The sequence below is a fragment of the Tauraco erythrolophus genome, chromosome 2 (assembly GCF_009769465.1).
Source record: "Tauraco erythrolophus isolate bTauEry1 chromosome 2, bTauEry1.pri, whole genome shotgun sequence".
Classification (NCBI taxonomy): domain Eukaryota; kingdom Metazoa; phylum Chordata; class Aves; order Musophagiformes; family Musophagidae; genus Tauraco; species Tauraco erythrolophus.
Genome location: NC_141466.1, coordinates 66,224,971 through 66,242,283, shown reverse-complemented (window position 1 = coordinate 66,242,283; position 17,313 = coordinate 66,224,971). Strand labels below are relative to the sequence as shown.

Below are 17,313 nucleotides of genomic sequence, written 5' to 3'. Positions count from 1 at the left end.
CCCATCAAACCACCGCCCGCCCCAGAGGGGCCCCGCGGCTGCTGGGGTGCTGCGCTGTGCCTTTGCGGGGCGGGGACGGGGACGGGGTTAGTTACGGGTTTGTTTGCGTGTGGCGGTCAATTTCGGGCTTTCCTCATGGCGCAGGGCTGCATCCAGCACCGGGATCCCCGGGAGAAAATCCCCCCGCGGGCGGGTTGCGGCGTCCCGCAGAGGAGCTGTGGCGTTTACAGCTGGGAGACTAGGGGGAGAGCTGCGCTTTGGCTCCAGATCCCTCCATGAAAATGCAAATGTTTTCCTCTGGCGTTATGAGAAGGGGATATCAGCCCCCTGAGGAATCTGGTCCCGCTTTTGGCGCGGTTGGCGGTGGATGAAGCGCAGGTCCGTACTGACGGGGCAGAGCTGCACCCAGCCCCGGCGTGTGCCCTCTCGATAAGGCCGAATTTAGGGAATTAACCCTAAGACCAGCGCCAGTAAGAAAAGATGAGTTTTTCTGAGAGAGCAACGGGTTGATGCGGCTGCTGAAACGGCTGTTTGAGATTGGAGGCGAGCAAAGGGAGGTGCGGGGGAAGGGTTTTTGGCTTGGCCCAAATTGCTTCTGAAGCTGCACCTGTGGATTGTCTCTTTGGGAGAGCTGGGGAGCTCCTGGGGTGGGATCATTGGCTTCCTTCCCTCTCCTTTTGCGTGTGTGTGTGCGCGCGCGGGTATGATCTGAAGCTAGCAGAGCACAAAGGTGCTTGAAATTGAATTTATGTTTTTAAACTTTGAATTTTGTTGTCATTTCCTTGGAAAAAAATAAGAACATTGTATGAAAAGTTCCAAGATTTTTTTTTCTTTTTTTCCTGTACTTTTGTCCAGCACTCTTTTCAGTGACTGGCTGAGTGCATAGAAGTGTAACACTTTCAGGAGAAATTTAATGCTGAGGAAAGGTCTTGGAGGGCAACTCTGAAGACCTCTGTTTAAAGGAACAGGTTCTTCAAGGTTAGTGAGAGGTAGCAGTGCACGAGTGGTTAAAGTGACAGAGACAGGCCAAAGCCACTGATGCTCTTCTGGCCCACTGAGGAGCTCCAAAATTTATTATATTTTTTAACACATTTATATATTCCCAGATGCACAGGAGTCAAACTCAGTAGAAGTCATGTATGAGTCTTTCTTTTGAATCTGGTGTACACAGTCCAACCACCTAAGTCAGGAGACCTACTGAAGCAGGCTGTGATTCCCTCTGACCTTTGTATCTCATCTTTTTCTTAAAAGAAAGCAGGTTAGAGATAATGGTGTGTTTTTCCAGCCTGGATTTGGGATGTGGTTGGGATGTTTCTGGGAGTTGGGAGCAGGGAAATGGCCCCATCCACCTCTGGCTCCCAGGATGTAGCCTCTAGGATTGCAAACCTTCACACGTCATCCTCTGCGAGCTCCAATGTTTCCATGTGCTGAACATGGAAATCACACTCTTTTCAACCTGTGACAATTCGTCCATGAAGTAAACACAATGCAAAAGCTGGAGCAAATCCTAAAACTCCTCTTGTCTATGAGAGGGACCAGTCTAATTAACTCAAGGCGAGCTGTTGCTATGGGACTGTAAAAATCTTCTTCCTGTTGTTTTGGCCAGACTGGATAAAATATTGCAGTGTTTCCATCTTCAGGATGATAGGGTAGCATTCCAATCCTTGCAAGCTGCTTAAATTCCCTGCCAGCAAAGCAGCCAGGAAATATACCCTAGCACAGGTATAATCGTTGAAATCTACAGCCTTGCAGGGGCCGAAGATCTGCTTTTGTTTCTTGATGGGGATCTGTTATGTGGGACTGGAAAGTACAAAGGATGACTGTTGAGATGAGATTTTTAAGCAACATGCCATATCTTGGTTATTTGCACCAAGGAATGTCAGAAGGTGCTTGCACAGACATTTCTTTCATTGCAATAAAACACTGCTAATAATGGATCTGCAGCATTGGCAAGGGAGGAGCCAGTTTCCATGGTAAGTGAGTACCAACAGACCCGTGGCAAATGTTTGGCCTGAGCTGGCCGTTTGTTAGCAACATCCTTGAGAAATGCGACGTGGTTTTATCTGCAAGTCCTTTATATAAAGGGCTGCGTTTTGCTCTTGATTTCCGTGACCACAAACCAAAAATCACCATCAGTCTGTGATCACTGGTTTGAAGGTAAATCATAATTTTTTCCCTTCTCATTCCTTTTTCCTTATTTTTGGATAAATCCTCCTTTGTCACAGTGCATGTCTCATTTTTAATCCAGATGCTGCTTGATCTGTTAAAATTGCTCTTGAGAGGAGCTGATACATCAGTGAACACCCACTAAACGACCGTTGCTCTTTTACCAGACACCTTTCTGAATTGTGCAGCATGACAGAGCTCCACGAAGCCGTGGCTGTGGGGGACTATGACCTGGTGGATGAAATTTTGAGGACAGGGCGCTGCAACCCAAATCACAAGGATGTCGACTGGCATGACAGGACCCCACTGCACTGGGCTGCTGCAACCGGTAAGGGCACCCCCTGCTCTGTTACCTTTGCAAACTGGTGACATAAAAGGTGGTACTGATTGTAATTACATCTTGTTGTGATGGCAATTAATGCTGGCGATAGTCCCAGCTTGTATCTGATAATTCATGAGCAAAAAAGAGAAAAATATCAAGTTAAATAGGAACTTTGCCTCCAAAATAATTTATGGGATTTTTTACTTTTTTTTTGGTTCCATCATGTGAAAATTTACATTTTACATGAAAAAATTTACAAATTTACAATTTACATTTTACATGTACGTGTAGCATGCCTCCTTGTCTCCCACATTACTTTTCTAAGAGGTGGCTTCATACCGTGCGGAGGATTTATTTCTCATGTACGCCTACATGAATCAGCAGAAAGTCAAACCCACTGTATTTATACCAGGTATTTATCAAACCCAATAGAACAAAATAATTACAGTGTGTTTTACTTTGCCCTCCCTTTATCCCACATGAGTGAATGAACAGCGCAGGACCAGAGTTGTTTGCAGCTCCCATTTGGTCCTTCATCATCAGAAGTGTCTGGTAAAGTCAAATATCCCTTTGCAGCCCTGAAAAGAGATGAATGCAACAATATATGATGTGTAATTGTCCACAGTGTAGAGTGGGAAACTGGACCTGTACTACTCCATGCTAGGGTGTTTGTTACACGTTGGGATCTCACATCATGGCATCTGTCTTTGCACAGAAATCACGTGTGTGTTTTGCTGGTTTGTATTTGACATCATGCTTTACTTTTGCCCTGATTACTCATTTGAGCAGCAGAAAAGGGAACTGAGCTATTTAAGAAAAGCTGTTTCATGTATATATACATATATATATACATATACATGAACATTATCTGTAAAAAGTTAATGTGATTAAAAATGTGAATCATCAAAGGATGAAATCAGGGAATGAGGATTTATAAATGCTATGACCGTCTCTGATAAACACAAAATGATACACACTGAAAGCCATTGCTGTCAAGAAAACCTCTTTTCCTTAGCAGTAGGTTAATGTGAAATGATGATGGGAGGCTGGCATCTAGATGCCATTGAGAATGATCTAGCTCAGTAAAGACAGTGTGGAGTGGGGTGAAAATAACTTGTTTTTGCTTCTTTAAGTAATTCCACAAGTTATAAAAATGTGAAGGTGAATGAAAACATGTAATTTCTCTATCTCCTATCAGACAAACCTTTGTTTTATTAAAGTGCCTCATAGGTTTTCCAATTTTTTAATGTTTAAATTTTATTTTGCATTGAACTAAAAGCCAAAATGAAACAATGAAATATTCAATAGCCATCTGGTCAATGACTATTTGAGATGTATTGTTAGGAAATTAGTAGAAATTTTTTTATTTTATTCTTGTTTTTGTTGTAAAATGCTTCTGGAAGCAGTCTAGTTTGAGAGAAGAAAAATCAGCATTTTCTGCTGAGTATAATTTATTTGATAAATCAAATTACCAGGTCGTGGGTAAAATCCGTTGTTACATGACTGAGGGAATTATCATCAAATGTGTGTGACCGTCTTCTGCATCCTGAAGGTGCAAAGACTAATTCAGGTTCATCTTCTCTCCCTGTTTTGCTGCCCATCGCAAGGGCGATCGGAGCTGGTCAAGCTCCTCGTGGATCATGGTGCCCGGCATTGCCTGCGGACCGACGTGGGTTGGACTCCAGCTCATTTTGCTGCTGAGTCAGGGAGACTGGGGGTGCTTCGCACCCTTCATTCCCTGCACGCTGCCATGGACGCGGCCAACCTCTTCGGCGACACTCCCAAGAGACTTGCAGAAATCTACGGTCACCGAGACTGCTCCAGGTTCTTAGAAATGTGAGTAGCGATGGCCGGTCCCACTGCAGCAGCTGATGGGCCTCCAGCAATAAAAATTAAATTTTGTGCTATGTAGAGGACCAGAAAGAATGCGAGTGTGTTACCTGTCTTTCCACCTAAAGCCTATTGAAGTCATCAAGTTCAAGTAGTGCTTGATAAGCAAATGTGTGTCTTTGTCATGAGGAAGCCATTGGGAAAACATTCATTTATCCTACTGCCTTCTACGGTTTGGCTTGGTAGGTGTTCAAAATCTTTGCCACTTCATGACATCATGGTTTTTATAAGGATATTACAGAGTGATTATTAAGCAATAGAATGAAATGGAAATGAAAGCAAGAACTAACAGGTACTTAGTTCGCCCTTAGAGTGGTGAGTGCTGAATACCCAAGTTGAATTGTTGAAGAACAGCCCTTTAGCAGTTGATATTATTGTATGTACATCATTTGGCTTTTCTTGTAGTAAAGAACATAGCCATCCTTTTTTTTACATAATTATTGAAAATTATATCATTTGATCTGTTAATATTATGGCCGCATATTACTTCCAAACATTGGAAAACTTCTTAACTGTTTACGGTTATCACTCTGGCACCATATGCAACGAGTAATATGTTTTTAAAGGGTTCCCACTTACCATCCCTGTTTTTCAGCCACTGATTTGTCTCACAGATATTCTCCTCCTTGCAAAGCTCTTTGCCTGGATCAAGATACGTCCTCCTGTGTCCCATATCTGCATCTCTAAAGCAATAGGACAGATCACCACAGGCTAACCTGTTTGTTCAGCGCAAACTATAGTCCCATGTGTTACCTGGTATTTAAATACATTGCTTGTGAAACCTGCACTCGCTGGTCCCTGACATGCTGAGAGCACCCAAAGGCTTTTCCTCTCCTGGGTTCTTCTGTGAATTTACAGTCACATCGTAGTCCTTAACTGGCATAATTTTTACCACCGCCACGGTCTCAAGACTGCTTTGCCACGATATCAATCATGGATTTTTTTATAGACACATACCCAATTCAAAGGCTCCAGCTTGCCAGTCCAGTACAAGAGCTGCCACATTCAAAATCAGGCACGGTGGCTGGACAAATGTCTGAGGTGGCCAGTACCTACCAAATACCATGCTTGATTAATCCACGTAAACCTTTCTGTAGCTACTGTTGTCTTTCTTCTGTACTTCTATAGCTTGTTGGTTCCTGCTGAAATGTTCCATGCCCGCCTTTAATCTTGACACATCAGTGTCCTTCCGTAGGTGGACACACACAAACTGTGCAAAATCCCCCTGTATAGAGACCAAAAATCTTTCTAGGGCAGCCATGCCTTTCTGTTTCTAAGCTCTGGCTGTTCTGGCAGCTAATGGGAACTTTACATTTTACGTACTGACCCCACACTCAGGACACCTTACAGCTAAAGCATTGTCCTTTATGGAGCTGACATGCTGCAAACCCTCACTATTCACCACATTCCTTCCACAGGAAAGAATCAGCTCTTATTGAGCTTAGACCTTCAGTTTAAAGCAATGTAAACAACAAGTAGCTGATAACTAAGCTTTACTAATTAGTTTTTTTTACTACCTAGACCCTAGCTGGATAAGCTCAGGTTTGCCAGCTCTTTGAGAATGGGGCACTTTCTTCCATAGGAGAGTTTTCTCTTTATCCTGTTCTCAGTTCTTGACTTGCTTAGTTTCTATATCAGAACAGGTGTCGTGGTTTTTTTTTTTGGACTGAGGGTCGAGACAAGAACCGAGAGGGAGCACCCACCAAACATGGTCTCGGGCAAAACATGACTCAGGCTTTCTTCATAAAAACAAAAACAATTTATTAACAGTTACTAAACAAAAAAAAACAAAAGGGGAACGAAACCGGTTACTTGAGAGGAGAAAGAGAAAACAAGGCCCGATCTTAAAACAACACCTCCCCACCCCCTATTTTCCTTTCGTTCCTGGCTCTGCCTTCCCCCCAGCGGCGCAGGGAGACAGGGAATGGGGGAGTACAGGTCAGTTCATCCATGTTGTTCACTGCCGCTCCTTTCTTAAAGGAGGAGGAGTCTTTACACCATTTTTCCCTTGCTTCGGTGGATCCCCTACTCACAAAGGAAAAAGTCCCCAAACTTTTCCAAAGTAAGTCCTGCCCGCAGGATTGCAATCCTTCCCCATGGATCGCACCAGTTCGGGCTTTACCAGTCTCGGCCTCTTAGGGAGCTGCTGCCACTCGCGTCGGCGTGGGTCGTCCCACGGTCTCCAGATGCCTCCACGACCTCGTCGTGCATTCCATGCCCCATTATCAACAGTACCTGGTCGCGCATCCCCTGCTCCACGACCTCTCCTGGGCTCAGGCATCTCCTTCCCGACGTGGGTTTCTCCACAGGCCGCGAGTGGGTCGCTGCTCCGCCGAGTACACCCTGGCTGCAGGGGGGCCGCCTGCCATCTCACACCGATTGCAAGGGAAACCTCAGCTCCAGTACACCTCCTCCTGCTCCATCTTTGCTGACCCGGTCGTTGTGGTTGTTTTCTCTTAGATATTAATCCTCTCTGGGGAAGCTCGGCCCGGTGGGCACCCCGGGAGTGGGGCGCTTACCGAGTCCCCCATGCGGCTCCCCCGGCGCCATCTTGAGCACATGGCGCCGGCCCGGGCCCGAGCGGCCGCTCGGCCGGGAGCCGGGAGCGAGGGCAGCGCCCTCCTGCTCTCTCCTCGCTCCTGAGCAAAAAGCCCTTTCCCGCCCCTTTGTCCCAACTTAAATAGGGCAATTCGCAGAGGCGCCGATTTGGCTCAACCTCCCCCGGGGGGGATGGGACTCAGGTCTGGTGGCACAGGGAGCAAATCCCCTCCCCTGCCACCAGAACACCCCCCCACACATCAAACTATCACAACAGGTAAATATTGTCTATCCTAGAGTGTGAAAGGTCTTCAGGCTTGTTGCCCTCAGTTAATAATTTATAATTATTGCTTACCTATTCAACACTGTCATTTTTGCACTAATCTCACCATTAAATCCTACTTATCAAGCAGTTGCTGTGCTCTTGGCTGTGCACCAGAGCCACGGGGCTGAGGTGATGCCAAGGGGTGGGGAGCTGCCTGAATGGTGCCGACAGGCGATGTTGGCGGCAGGCAGAGGTGCCTGCGCTGGTGGAGGTGGCTGGGAGAATGAGGATTGACAGGATGATTCACACCCCAGTCTAAGCCACCTAGGCAACAGCCTAGGGCGACTCATGTAGCTGATGGAGGGTTTTCTGAGGTGAATGACTCATTTAAGGTGGAAAACTTGTCTTTCAGAGCCACGTGCTGGCCTGACTCACCCCGTGGCTGCATGGCTCAGCTAGGAGCATGGCTGGGAGAACTTAATAATTGGGAAGATGCTTTGAATGTCCATGTCTTGAACATTTTATAAGACACATGAAGCCTGTATGATCACCTCACAGCAGTAACATAGCCTGTGGGCAGCCAAGAGTTTATCACCAGTGCTCAGGAGTCCTTTTTTTAAGCCCAACCACTATAATTTACAACCACAGCAGATGCCTTCACCCCCATGCAACAGTTTCACCTCCTCACGTCAGCAAACTTGGAGGCAATTAGGAGGAATTACTGGCATTTGTAGTATAATCATGATTACCTTCTGCTCCTTCAGGTGTGCAGAAGGTCCCAGAGGTGATGTCCATAGTCAGGCAGTGCTCTGTGGCTCTGGTGGAACCTGGGCAGTACTGCCCTGCACTGCAGACAGAAAATGAAGTGTGTGTGTCTGCGCGCTCATGCAGTGCAGCATAGAGTAAGTCTGCCCTCCGCTCATGGTGTCTGTGATATTGGTATGTAAATATGAGGGATATTTTGTTACAGAGCATCACCGTCAGTTTTGGATATTTGCCTGTCATGCAAAAAGAGAGAAAAGGCAATTTAAAAAATAACAGTCTGAGGGTCTGTGCCAAATGCAGGGCTGACATGCATATCTAAACGTTGCTATTAGCATCTAAATCCTTCCTGCATCCCAATTCAGCCCCCTCTAACACCATCATGATCCTTGCACGCTATGTGTCTGACCGCAGGTGTTGCCAGCTGCATGAACATACTCCTACCTACCTGGGCTGAGCCCCTGCTCTATGCTGAGGACTGTTTGCATCAACATGGAAATATTACATGTATTGACATGTAAATATTATCAACATGTAAACGTTAGGAATATTCTGCTACAGAGTATCCGCTCCACTCCCTGAGGTTTGCATGGACATGCAAAGGATAGGAAACCGCCTTCAAAACACAGTTGCTTCTGAATAGCAAACACATTCTATGATTATGTGATTTGCATCAGAATATTTTTGCATGCTGTGAGCGCTGCCGAGGACGGTGTCAAGCCAGCGGAGACCTGCGGCCTGTGCCTGCCAACCTCTCTGCAAAGTGTTGAAACTGCACCAAAGACTCCTGCTATCTAAGCTCAGGGCATATATATATATAAATATGTCTGTGTATATACCTATAAAAAAGTGTACAGAAAAAGATTTCTTGCCCTTGGTAGCAGATACTGAATAGCATGGAATAGAATAGAATAGAATAATTCCGTTGGAAGGGACTTGCAGTGATCATCTAGTCCAAGGGCCTGACCGCTTCAGGGCTGGTGGAAAATTAAAGCATGCTATTAAGGACGTTTTCCAAATGCCTCTTAAAACACCAGCAGACATGGGACATTGACCATCTCTCCCAAACACATGTATGTACGTACGTGTGTATGTGTGTATATGTATATATATATATATATAATCATAGAATCACAGATTGGTTTGGGTTGGAAGGGACCTCAAACATCATCTAGTTCCAACCCCCCTGCCATGGGCAGGGACACCTTCCACTACACCAGGTTGCCCAAAGCCTCATCCAACCTGGCCTTGAACACTGCTAGCTTTCACTGTTTTTTGAAAGAGAACCAGTTTATCTTTCAGTGGCTTGAAATTTGGTGGTAGGACTAGATGACCTTCAAAGGTCCCTTCCAACCCAAAATGTTTCATGATTCTATGTTTTATGATGTGGAAGTGAGGGACAGATGTACTCGTCCTTTTAAAATTTCTCAGTGCCTACAAAATGCAGAAAGTAGCTATCTATTTTTTAGCTTGAGGTCACATTTTTTCCAAAATAATAAACTGTGTCCATGCTAGGCATGTGTAAAGATTATAAAGAGAAAGTTAACAATGCTTAGTAAGAAAAAAATATTTAAGAGCTGTGATTAACAAAACCCTAACTGAGATGATAAAAAAAAAAAAATTCTGCTCCTCAAAGGCATATGTTCATCTTGGTCTTGATGAAGGTGGTTTCTAATTTGCTTCGTTTTTTTGCAATTGGAATTGTAATGAAAATCATTAATAATTCAAGGCTATAAGGAAAATTACAGTGAATTGTGTTTATTTTCAGGTTACCAGCTTGTACAATGTCCTTCACTGAAGATCTGGGTCTGTGTTTGTTGAATAGAAAAAATACAAATATCACCAAAACAATGAGGACTTTGGTAAATTACAGATACCAAGAGCAAACTCACTGGTGACTTGGAAATCCCAGGGTTTGGATGGATGTTGGTTCAGTGTCTGACATCCAACAGGTTTCACACACTTGAAATCATAAGGACAACTTGAAAAACACAGCTAAAAACCCAGCAACCAGAGGAGAGTTGTGAATGATTTGCATATGGAGATATTTTGGCTGGGGAAAATAATGTCTTCTACATAATGTTTTCCCACTCAAAATTTGAACCTCCACAGCACAGCCTCATTTCCATGACATTGCTTAATTTAAATTATTATTTAAAAAACAGAATTGAGGATGAATTGTCAAGTTTAGTTCTGGATTTGAATGCAAAGTTTGGCAAAATTTTAGGGCTGAATTGGGTTAGGACTAGATCATTTCTGAAGTTAAAAGGTCATCTATAAAGAATAACTATGTACAAATTGTCCCAAATTCCAGTCGTCTTCAGATGTGATGTTTTGGCATTAACAATTTCTAGTACTTAAGAATGAGCAGTACAAAAAATAAAAGAAAATTGAAGTGTTGTGATTGCAGTGAGTTAATATGCTGTGTACAATTGCATTAAATGTGCTTAAGTCTATTTAATAGCACACAAATTGCCAAGATCAGTCTTTGAGAGCTTTTTATAGTTAAAATTATTATTCCAATGGTGAGTCCGATCTTACCATAAATCCTTACTGAAGGTTTCCTGTTTCATCCCAGCTCTCAGTGAGTACCTGGTCACTTGGGGTGACAAATGCTGTTGGATTTGGGATGAGTCTCAGTGTTTTCTCATGTATTGCTGGCAACAGTGTTTTGACCATACAAATACACAATCCTGCAGATGGGTCACTCCTGAACAGTGGTGTGACTGTGCAGTGCTCAGTATCTGAAGATGCATCCTTGCTTTCTTCCCCAGAGCAGAGGTGGAGAGCAGAAACTATCGCAGGACAGCTGCAATGAAAGGAGTCCTCTTAGATCAGAGAGATGAAGAGTGGGAACTCAAGAAAGAAGAGCTTAAGAGAAACCCACCATGTTCTCGAGAGAACTACGCATCCTCTGCTCCAAAGAAAAATGAGGAAAAAAAGGGGAAGCAGTAGTGTGCCCTGCCTGTTCGGTGCCACTGACAACTCTGAGTGCAGAGCGAAGACACTGGCAGACCTCAGATGTATCTGCAGAGTGAAATATGGATGAACAGCAGACGCAGATGGCTGCAAGAACACATCTTTGTGGTGTACTGTCAATACTGTCATTAACAGGGAACAGACAGAAGTGCTTCTGTCTGTGTGTCTGTATGTATCAGATCTCAAATATCAGAAAACTGCTGAAGATGTTCAAGTATACCAATACGTTACTGAAATGTATAGATTTACAGAAATGACAGCAGTTCCTGGTATTATCCAAGAGGGAATTGAATTTGCTCCTAATTGACTCATGAAAGCATCTGGTTCTGTGGTTCTGCTCACTCTGGTGATGTCTGTGGCTTTTATTTGTTTGCTTCTGGTCCTGAGTCAACCAGGAGGCTCTATAGGGGCTTCTAAGGCTCTGGTGTTGCCTCTCTTTTCTTTGAGAGTGGGGTGTAGTTGCTTCTTCTGTCTGAAGGAGAGACATTGATGTTGACCTTTTACTGGACACATGGGTCTAACAGCCTTTATCTACCATTCCTCGCCCAGCAGAAGGGGAAACATGCTCTCTTGTTACTGCTTTCAGACATCTGTGTCTGCCAAGACAGTTAGAGCACTGCCTTGTTTTTAGCAGTGCCCTCAGGCATTTTTATGTTTATGCTCATAGGAATGCTGTGGATCTGGTTCTGAGCTATCCCTCTGCTCATCAACACTTTCCATGGAAAAAGCATTTTTAACTGTTTCACTTCTCAATCATAAAATTTTGAATTTGACCCAATGCAGTTTTCCATACCATGCCAGCACTGGGTAGCTGTTCATGATTACTTCTGACATCTTTTATGTGTCCACTTCTCCTCCCCTTATGTGTCTGCCTCCCTTCCCCTCTGCTTCCCCTCCACCACCCAAACCTGGTCCTTCTGGAGCGCCTTGGTTACAGGTGTCCTTCACACCCAGCCACAACACTCAGGCATCACAATCGCAACCGACAACTCTCTGATCCATCTCCCTCTTCTAGATATCCAGGGACTAATTCAGCTGTCTACACAGAGGTGCCTAATGCCACTCGAGATGCTCTCGAGTACCCAGGCTGACCCTGCAGGTCTCCAGAAGATCCTGTGCTGTAGCTCCCAACGCCGTGCAGATGTCTCAGATACCCTAGGACTTCTCAGATGACTCAAGATGCCTATGTTTGGGCAAACAAATCAAGATCTAACTTTGTCTTTTGTCATTTGTGCTTTCCAAGCCATATGAAACATCAACTGCACTCACAGTTGGCCTGCCTGTTGAATTAGTGGCCGTGCAAGTGGATACATACGTGGGATGGAGTACCTGTTGCCATGCTGATAAACTAAACAGCCTGTTTCTAGCCCTGAGGCCAGCTGGTGGAGTGTCCTGTAGTTGAGGAACATTTTCCCCAGGGCTAGGCACACCATTGCATCCCTCCAGAGAGCAACTTCTAGCATATGGGCTGTGCACTGTGGCTGTGGTGGTTTATAACCTGTCTCCTCTAGTGCCAGCTGGATGGGGCTGGTGCATGGGAGGAGTGATGCTGTAATGGGCTTTATGTTCATGGGGGTTTCATGAGATGGGAGAAGGTATCTTCAACATAGTATGCTAGGGCTGTATTCTTTTGTATGACAACATCTGCAAGATGTTGGTTTTGCCTGCTCAGTCTTGTGGTGTGTGAGCTTTTGAGGGATGATGTTACATGGGATGTAGAAAGTAAGAAGGATTTTCCATGGTCTTTTTGTAAAGAGATTGGGACTGTCATGCTAAAGGATCAACTGCATTGAGCAACAGCATGGAAAGGAGGCAGGTGTGGTGGTCCCTGTCCTTTAAAGACCTTTCAGCTGTGGACCTGTGTCCAGAGGAGATGTTTTAAGATCTGCCTCCCTTGGGAAATGTGGGTAGTAAAGAGTGTCTCCTCCTGTGGAAGTGAGTGAGACTCAGCAGAGTTTGACGTCTGATCTGAGTTGCAGCTGAAGGCAAAGTGCTCTGAGTGTCTAATTTTGATCAGATAACTCAAACCCTTTCTTTTTAGTGGAACAACATGAATGTAATTTTTTTTTGCTTTACTACTGCAGGAAAAGCCAGAAAAAAAAAGTGAAAGCTAATCGTTCAAAAACACTTTCTTATGCTTTCTTATTAACCTCTTCCCCTTTCATTTTTGTGGAGATGGAGAAGAAGAAGGAAGGGAGTGCTCTTTTGCCCAAGGAAAAGGCAACCCTTAAAATAAAAAACTTACAAACTAAGCTTTTTCACCTTCACTTCAACTTTTCAAATTAGCATCCCAGGGCAACTTGTGTTTTCTGAGCAGAAACTTTTCCTCTGGTTTGATTTCTAATAGAGAGTAGACAGAAATTAGTGAGTCCTTCACGTTGTCCTACAAGATGACCACATCTCCTTTATCGGGGAAATAGAAGACCTGAGAAGCCTTCTGCTAGTAGAAATACACTAAAATTTGTTCTCAAAAATGCAGCAGAGAGAAAGCTCAACAGCTTCTTATAGAGTGAATCCATGTCGAGCAGGGCTGATGCTACACCTAAGATGACTCACTGGGGAGCATTTCAGATATATGTGAATCCTGCAGAGTTTCAGGAGACCTCTGAGGTTTGGGCTCCACACCTAGCAAATGTAATCCTTCTGGGTGTGTTTAAAACAGAAGCAGAAACAAAACCTGCCAAGGCGCATGAAAAATGCGCACTTGGCACTTGACATGAGGTAAGACATCCCTCTGAGCCTGAGCTGATAAAAGAAATGAACAATTCAGGTTCTGCTCTGTTCATGCTGAAACAATTTCATATTTAGGTGATCTGCTGTGGTGGGTTGGCCTTGACCAGCTGCTGGACCTCCACCCAGCTGCTCCCTCACTCTCGCTCCTCAGCGGGACAGGGGTGGAAAATAAGATGGAAAAGCTCATGGGTCGAGATAGAGATCACTCACTAATTACCGTCATGGGCAAACCAGACTTGACTTGAGGAAAACCGATTTAATTTATTGCCAATTGAAAATAGAGTAGGATGGTGAGAGACAAATACAGAACTAAGAAACCTTATCTCCACCACCCCTTCTTCCCAGGCTCAACTTCACTTCTTCACTCCCAGCTCCTCTACATCCATCCCCTGAGTGGTGCAGGGGGATGGGGAATGGAGCTTATGGTCAGTCCATAATGTGTTGTCTCTGCCACTCCTTCCTCCTCAAGCTCTTCCCCTGCTCCGGTGTGGGATCTCTCTCATGGGAGACAATCCTTCAATGTGGGGTCTCCATGAGCTACAGTCTTTCAGGTTTTGTCTACTTACTCCAATGTGGGGTCCTCTACAGGCTGCAGCGTGGATATCTGCTGCATCATGGTCATCCACGGGCTGCAAGGGAACAACCTACATCACCATGGTCCTCTCCATGGGCTGCAGGTAAATCCCTGCTCCGGCAAGCACCTCCTCCCCTTCCTTTTCTGGCTCTGCCTGTTGCAGGACTGTTTCTTACAATTTTCTGCACTCCTTACTGCTGGGCAATGTTTTGGCCCTTTCTTAAGTATATTTTCCCAGAGGAGCCACCAGCATCGCTGATGGGCTGAGCTGTGTCCCGCGGTTTGTCCATTGGAGCCAGCTGGAACTGGCTTTCCCTGGTGCAGGGCAGCCTTGACCTTGCCTCACAGAGATCCTCCCAGACCCTGCAGCTGCCCACCACGTGGCACGAGCACCACATACATCTGCCCATGGGTCACTGTGAGATGAAAGCATAACTTTATTCCACATGGCACTTTACATAAAAACCGCCTTCCTCGGTGTTGTACCGAGCCAGAGTCCATTGGTAAAAGCAGATCTCATAAAAAAGGAAAAGCAGGCTAGGAGAGCAGTCACACAGAGTGGGGAAATAATGTTTTTGCATGAAGTGGGGCAGAGAAAGGACATGTAAGGCTGATGTGGGAAGTGGGCTTTCCACCCTGCCTGTCCACCCTGAGGCCATTTCTCATTGCTGTTTATAAGTCAGCAGCTGCCTCTGGTGAATAACAGTGATCAACATATTCACACATAAGTTACAAACCGATGCAAGATAGCGATACAACTCATAGTATTACAAATTACACAGCCAGAGCAGAAACAAAAGTAAAACAAAATAGATATAAACATGTTGTTTAGTTAAGTAGTGTCGATCGACAAACTCCAAAGCATTTTTAGAAGGTTTGCAGTATCGTTATTCCTCTTTTGGCAGCCAGCCCTTGTACCAGGTCTGAATTACTTTGTTATTGACAATAATTAAACTCAAAGAATTATCTAAATCAAATTATTATAATATTTTCTTTAACTCATAATAATTTAGTTTGAAAAAATTTAATGAAGTTTTCTTAACTTAGATGGTGAAGATAGAACATCTGTATCATTTACACTGTCTGGAGAGTTGCATTAGCGATTAAATTACTTGGGCTTTATAATAAAATACCAACATTTTTAATGGACGCCAGCTTTTATTACATTTCCTACCTCATGAAAACCTTGCACTTCACACAGGACAGAGTCCTTAGCAGTGTCTTTTCCATTTTGGGATTGCTGAAAATCAGCATAAAAGAATGAACAACTGGAAAAACATACTGAAATACTAAAACGAGAAACATCGCAGGATTTTCCTTCTTCCTGTAGTAAACTAGTATCAAGATCAAACATGTAAAGTTAATGCTGTAAATGACGAAAAAGGACAGAATAGATTTCATGGCTTTGATATGGACATCCATGCTGAGGTTCTTCACTGAGTTTTTCTGCATCTTGCGTTTGTGTCTCCAGAGAGAAAAGAGGAGGAGAAGGGCAGAAATGATAACTACCATGAATGCAGTGGCCAATCCAAAGCCAGTGATTAAAAAAATAGTGAAAAAGTGTTCATTCACTTTGACTCTTGGTTTCCAGAGATTTCCCAGGGTGGTGAAATTGAGGTTGTTACAGTGCACTTCATCAATCATGTCGTAGACAAAGATACAGATGACCAGGGATAAAAGCACTGAACCCAACAGTAGCCATGGCACGATCCTGTCAATTTTTACCTTCAAGTAGATGAAGAAGATGTGCCTGAAATTTGCAATTTTTATGCAATAAAAACCACAAAGAAAGGCAGAAACCCACACGTTGACAAAATTTAAAAAGCTTTGAATAGCTACAAGTAGTTGGGGTATGGGGTAAATACAAAAGCACCAGGGATAAATTGCTGAAAGCAAGGAATATACCCATGTGATGCACAAATACCAAAACCTGGAGCATCCCAGAAACAGCAAGATCTTCTCATTAGAGTTAAAGATTTTCTTTTTGACCCAAGCAATACAAAGCACAGAAACAATGAAAGCGTTTATCCACATGCCAGCAAGTGCCTGAACCGTGGTGATGACCATAGCCGTGACATCGTATGAAGTGATGTTAAATTCATCTTGAGAGTAACAAGCTTCCATCCTCCAGGAGGAAAAAGTCGTTTGTTGCACCAATGCTTTACTCAGGCCAGCAGCTGCTGTTCCCTGAGTGTCATGTATGGAAACAGGAGCTTTATAGAGCCGGTGGTGATGAGGATTTTGGTGCTGCTCCTATTCAGAGCAGAGCAGGTGCAGGAATGTAAATGTGCTGGGTATTCACTTACCTGGTATCACTGCCAATCTTCAATATTTAAATTTTGGTTCAAAAGAGCTGTGTTGGGTGACACAAACAAAGCAGATGTTTTTCTGCAGTGGACTGTGTCGTGATTTAGTGACTGTCCTATGTTTGATCGCTGTCAGGATTCATGGTCTGGGTTCTCTCGTCACTTTGTCACCTACAGTGGTCATGTGAAGGGGTGCGCTCAGCAAAGCACAGTGAAGGAGCCACTATCCTTTTCCACTGCAGAGTCCAGGAGCTGCAAAATTCATAGAATCATAGAATCATAAAATCATAAAATCACAGAATGGTTTGGGTTAAAAGGGACCTTCAAGATCACACAGAATCACAGAATGTTAGGGATTGGAAGGGACCTCAAAGGATCATCTAGCCTAATCCCCCTGCCGGAGCAGGACCACCTAGATCAGATCACACAAGAATGTGTCCAGGCAGGTTTTGAACATCTCCAGAGAAGAAGACTCCACAACCTCTCTGGGCAGCCTGTTCCAGTGTTCTGTTACCCTTACTGGGAAGAAGTTCTTCCTCATGTTTAAGCGGAACCTCCTGTGTTCCAGCTTATATCCATTTCCCCTTGTCCTATCATTGGATGCCAGTGAGAAGAGCCTGGCTCCATCCTCATGACAGTCACCCTTTACATATTTATAAACATTAATGAGGTCCCCCCTCAGTCTCCTCTTCTCCAAGCTAAAGAGACCCAGCTCCCTCAGCCTTTCCTCATAAGGGAGATGCTCCACTCCCTTAATCGTCTTTGTGGCCCTGCGCTG

General features: G+C 44.3%; 2 protein-coding genes across 2 annotated transcripts; one reads left to right on the top strand and one right to left on the bottom strand.

Annotated features, from left to right (window-relative positions):
- Nucleotides 1-2,343: 2,343 nt before the first annotated feature.
- On the top strand, nucleotides 2,344-10,898 carry ANKRD66 (ankyrin repeat domain 66). Its single transcript, XM_009977783.2, has 3 exons — nucleotides 2,344-2,494; nucleotides 4,096-4,324; nucleotides 10,718-10,898. Exons 1-3 carry the CDS (start codon nucleotides 2,356-2,358, stop codon nucleotides 10,896-10,898), a joined length of 549 nt encoding a protein of 182 aa, XP_009976085.2. The 5' UTR covers nucleotides 2,344-2,355.
- Nucleotides 10,899-15,399: 4,501 nt separating this feature from the next.
- LOC104370532 (taste receptor type 2 member 9) lies at nucleotides 15,400-16,353 on the bottom strand. Its single transcript, XM_009977784.1, has one exon. It carries the CDS (start codon nucleotides 16,351-16,353, stop codon nucleotides 15,400-15,402), a length of 954 nt encoding a protein of 317 aa, XP_009976086.1.
- Between the last annotated feature and the right edge of the window lie 960 nt (nucleotides 16,354-17,313).

What these genes read in the sequence shown, in the direction of transcription:
- ANKRD66 (XM_009977783.2), top strand. Translation starts at nt 2,356, where the DNA reads ATGACAGAGCTCCACGAAGCCGTGGCTGTGGGGGACTATGACCTGGTG. An exon ending in GCACTGGGCTGCTGCAACCG is followed by an intron (nt 2,495 to 4,095) that starts GTAAGGGCACCC and finishes GCCCATCGCAAG; the next exon opens with GGCGATCGGAGCTGGTCAAG. An exon ending in TGCTCCAGGTTCTTAGAAAT is followed by an intron (nt 4,325 to 10,717) that starts GTGAGTAGCGAT and finishes TTTCTTCCCCAG; the next exon opens with AGCAGAGGTGGAGAGCAGAA.
- LOC104370532 (XM_009977784.1), bottom strand. Translation starts at nt 16,353, where the DNA reads ATGGAAGCTTGTTACTCTCAAGATGAATTTAACATCACTTCATACGAT.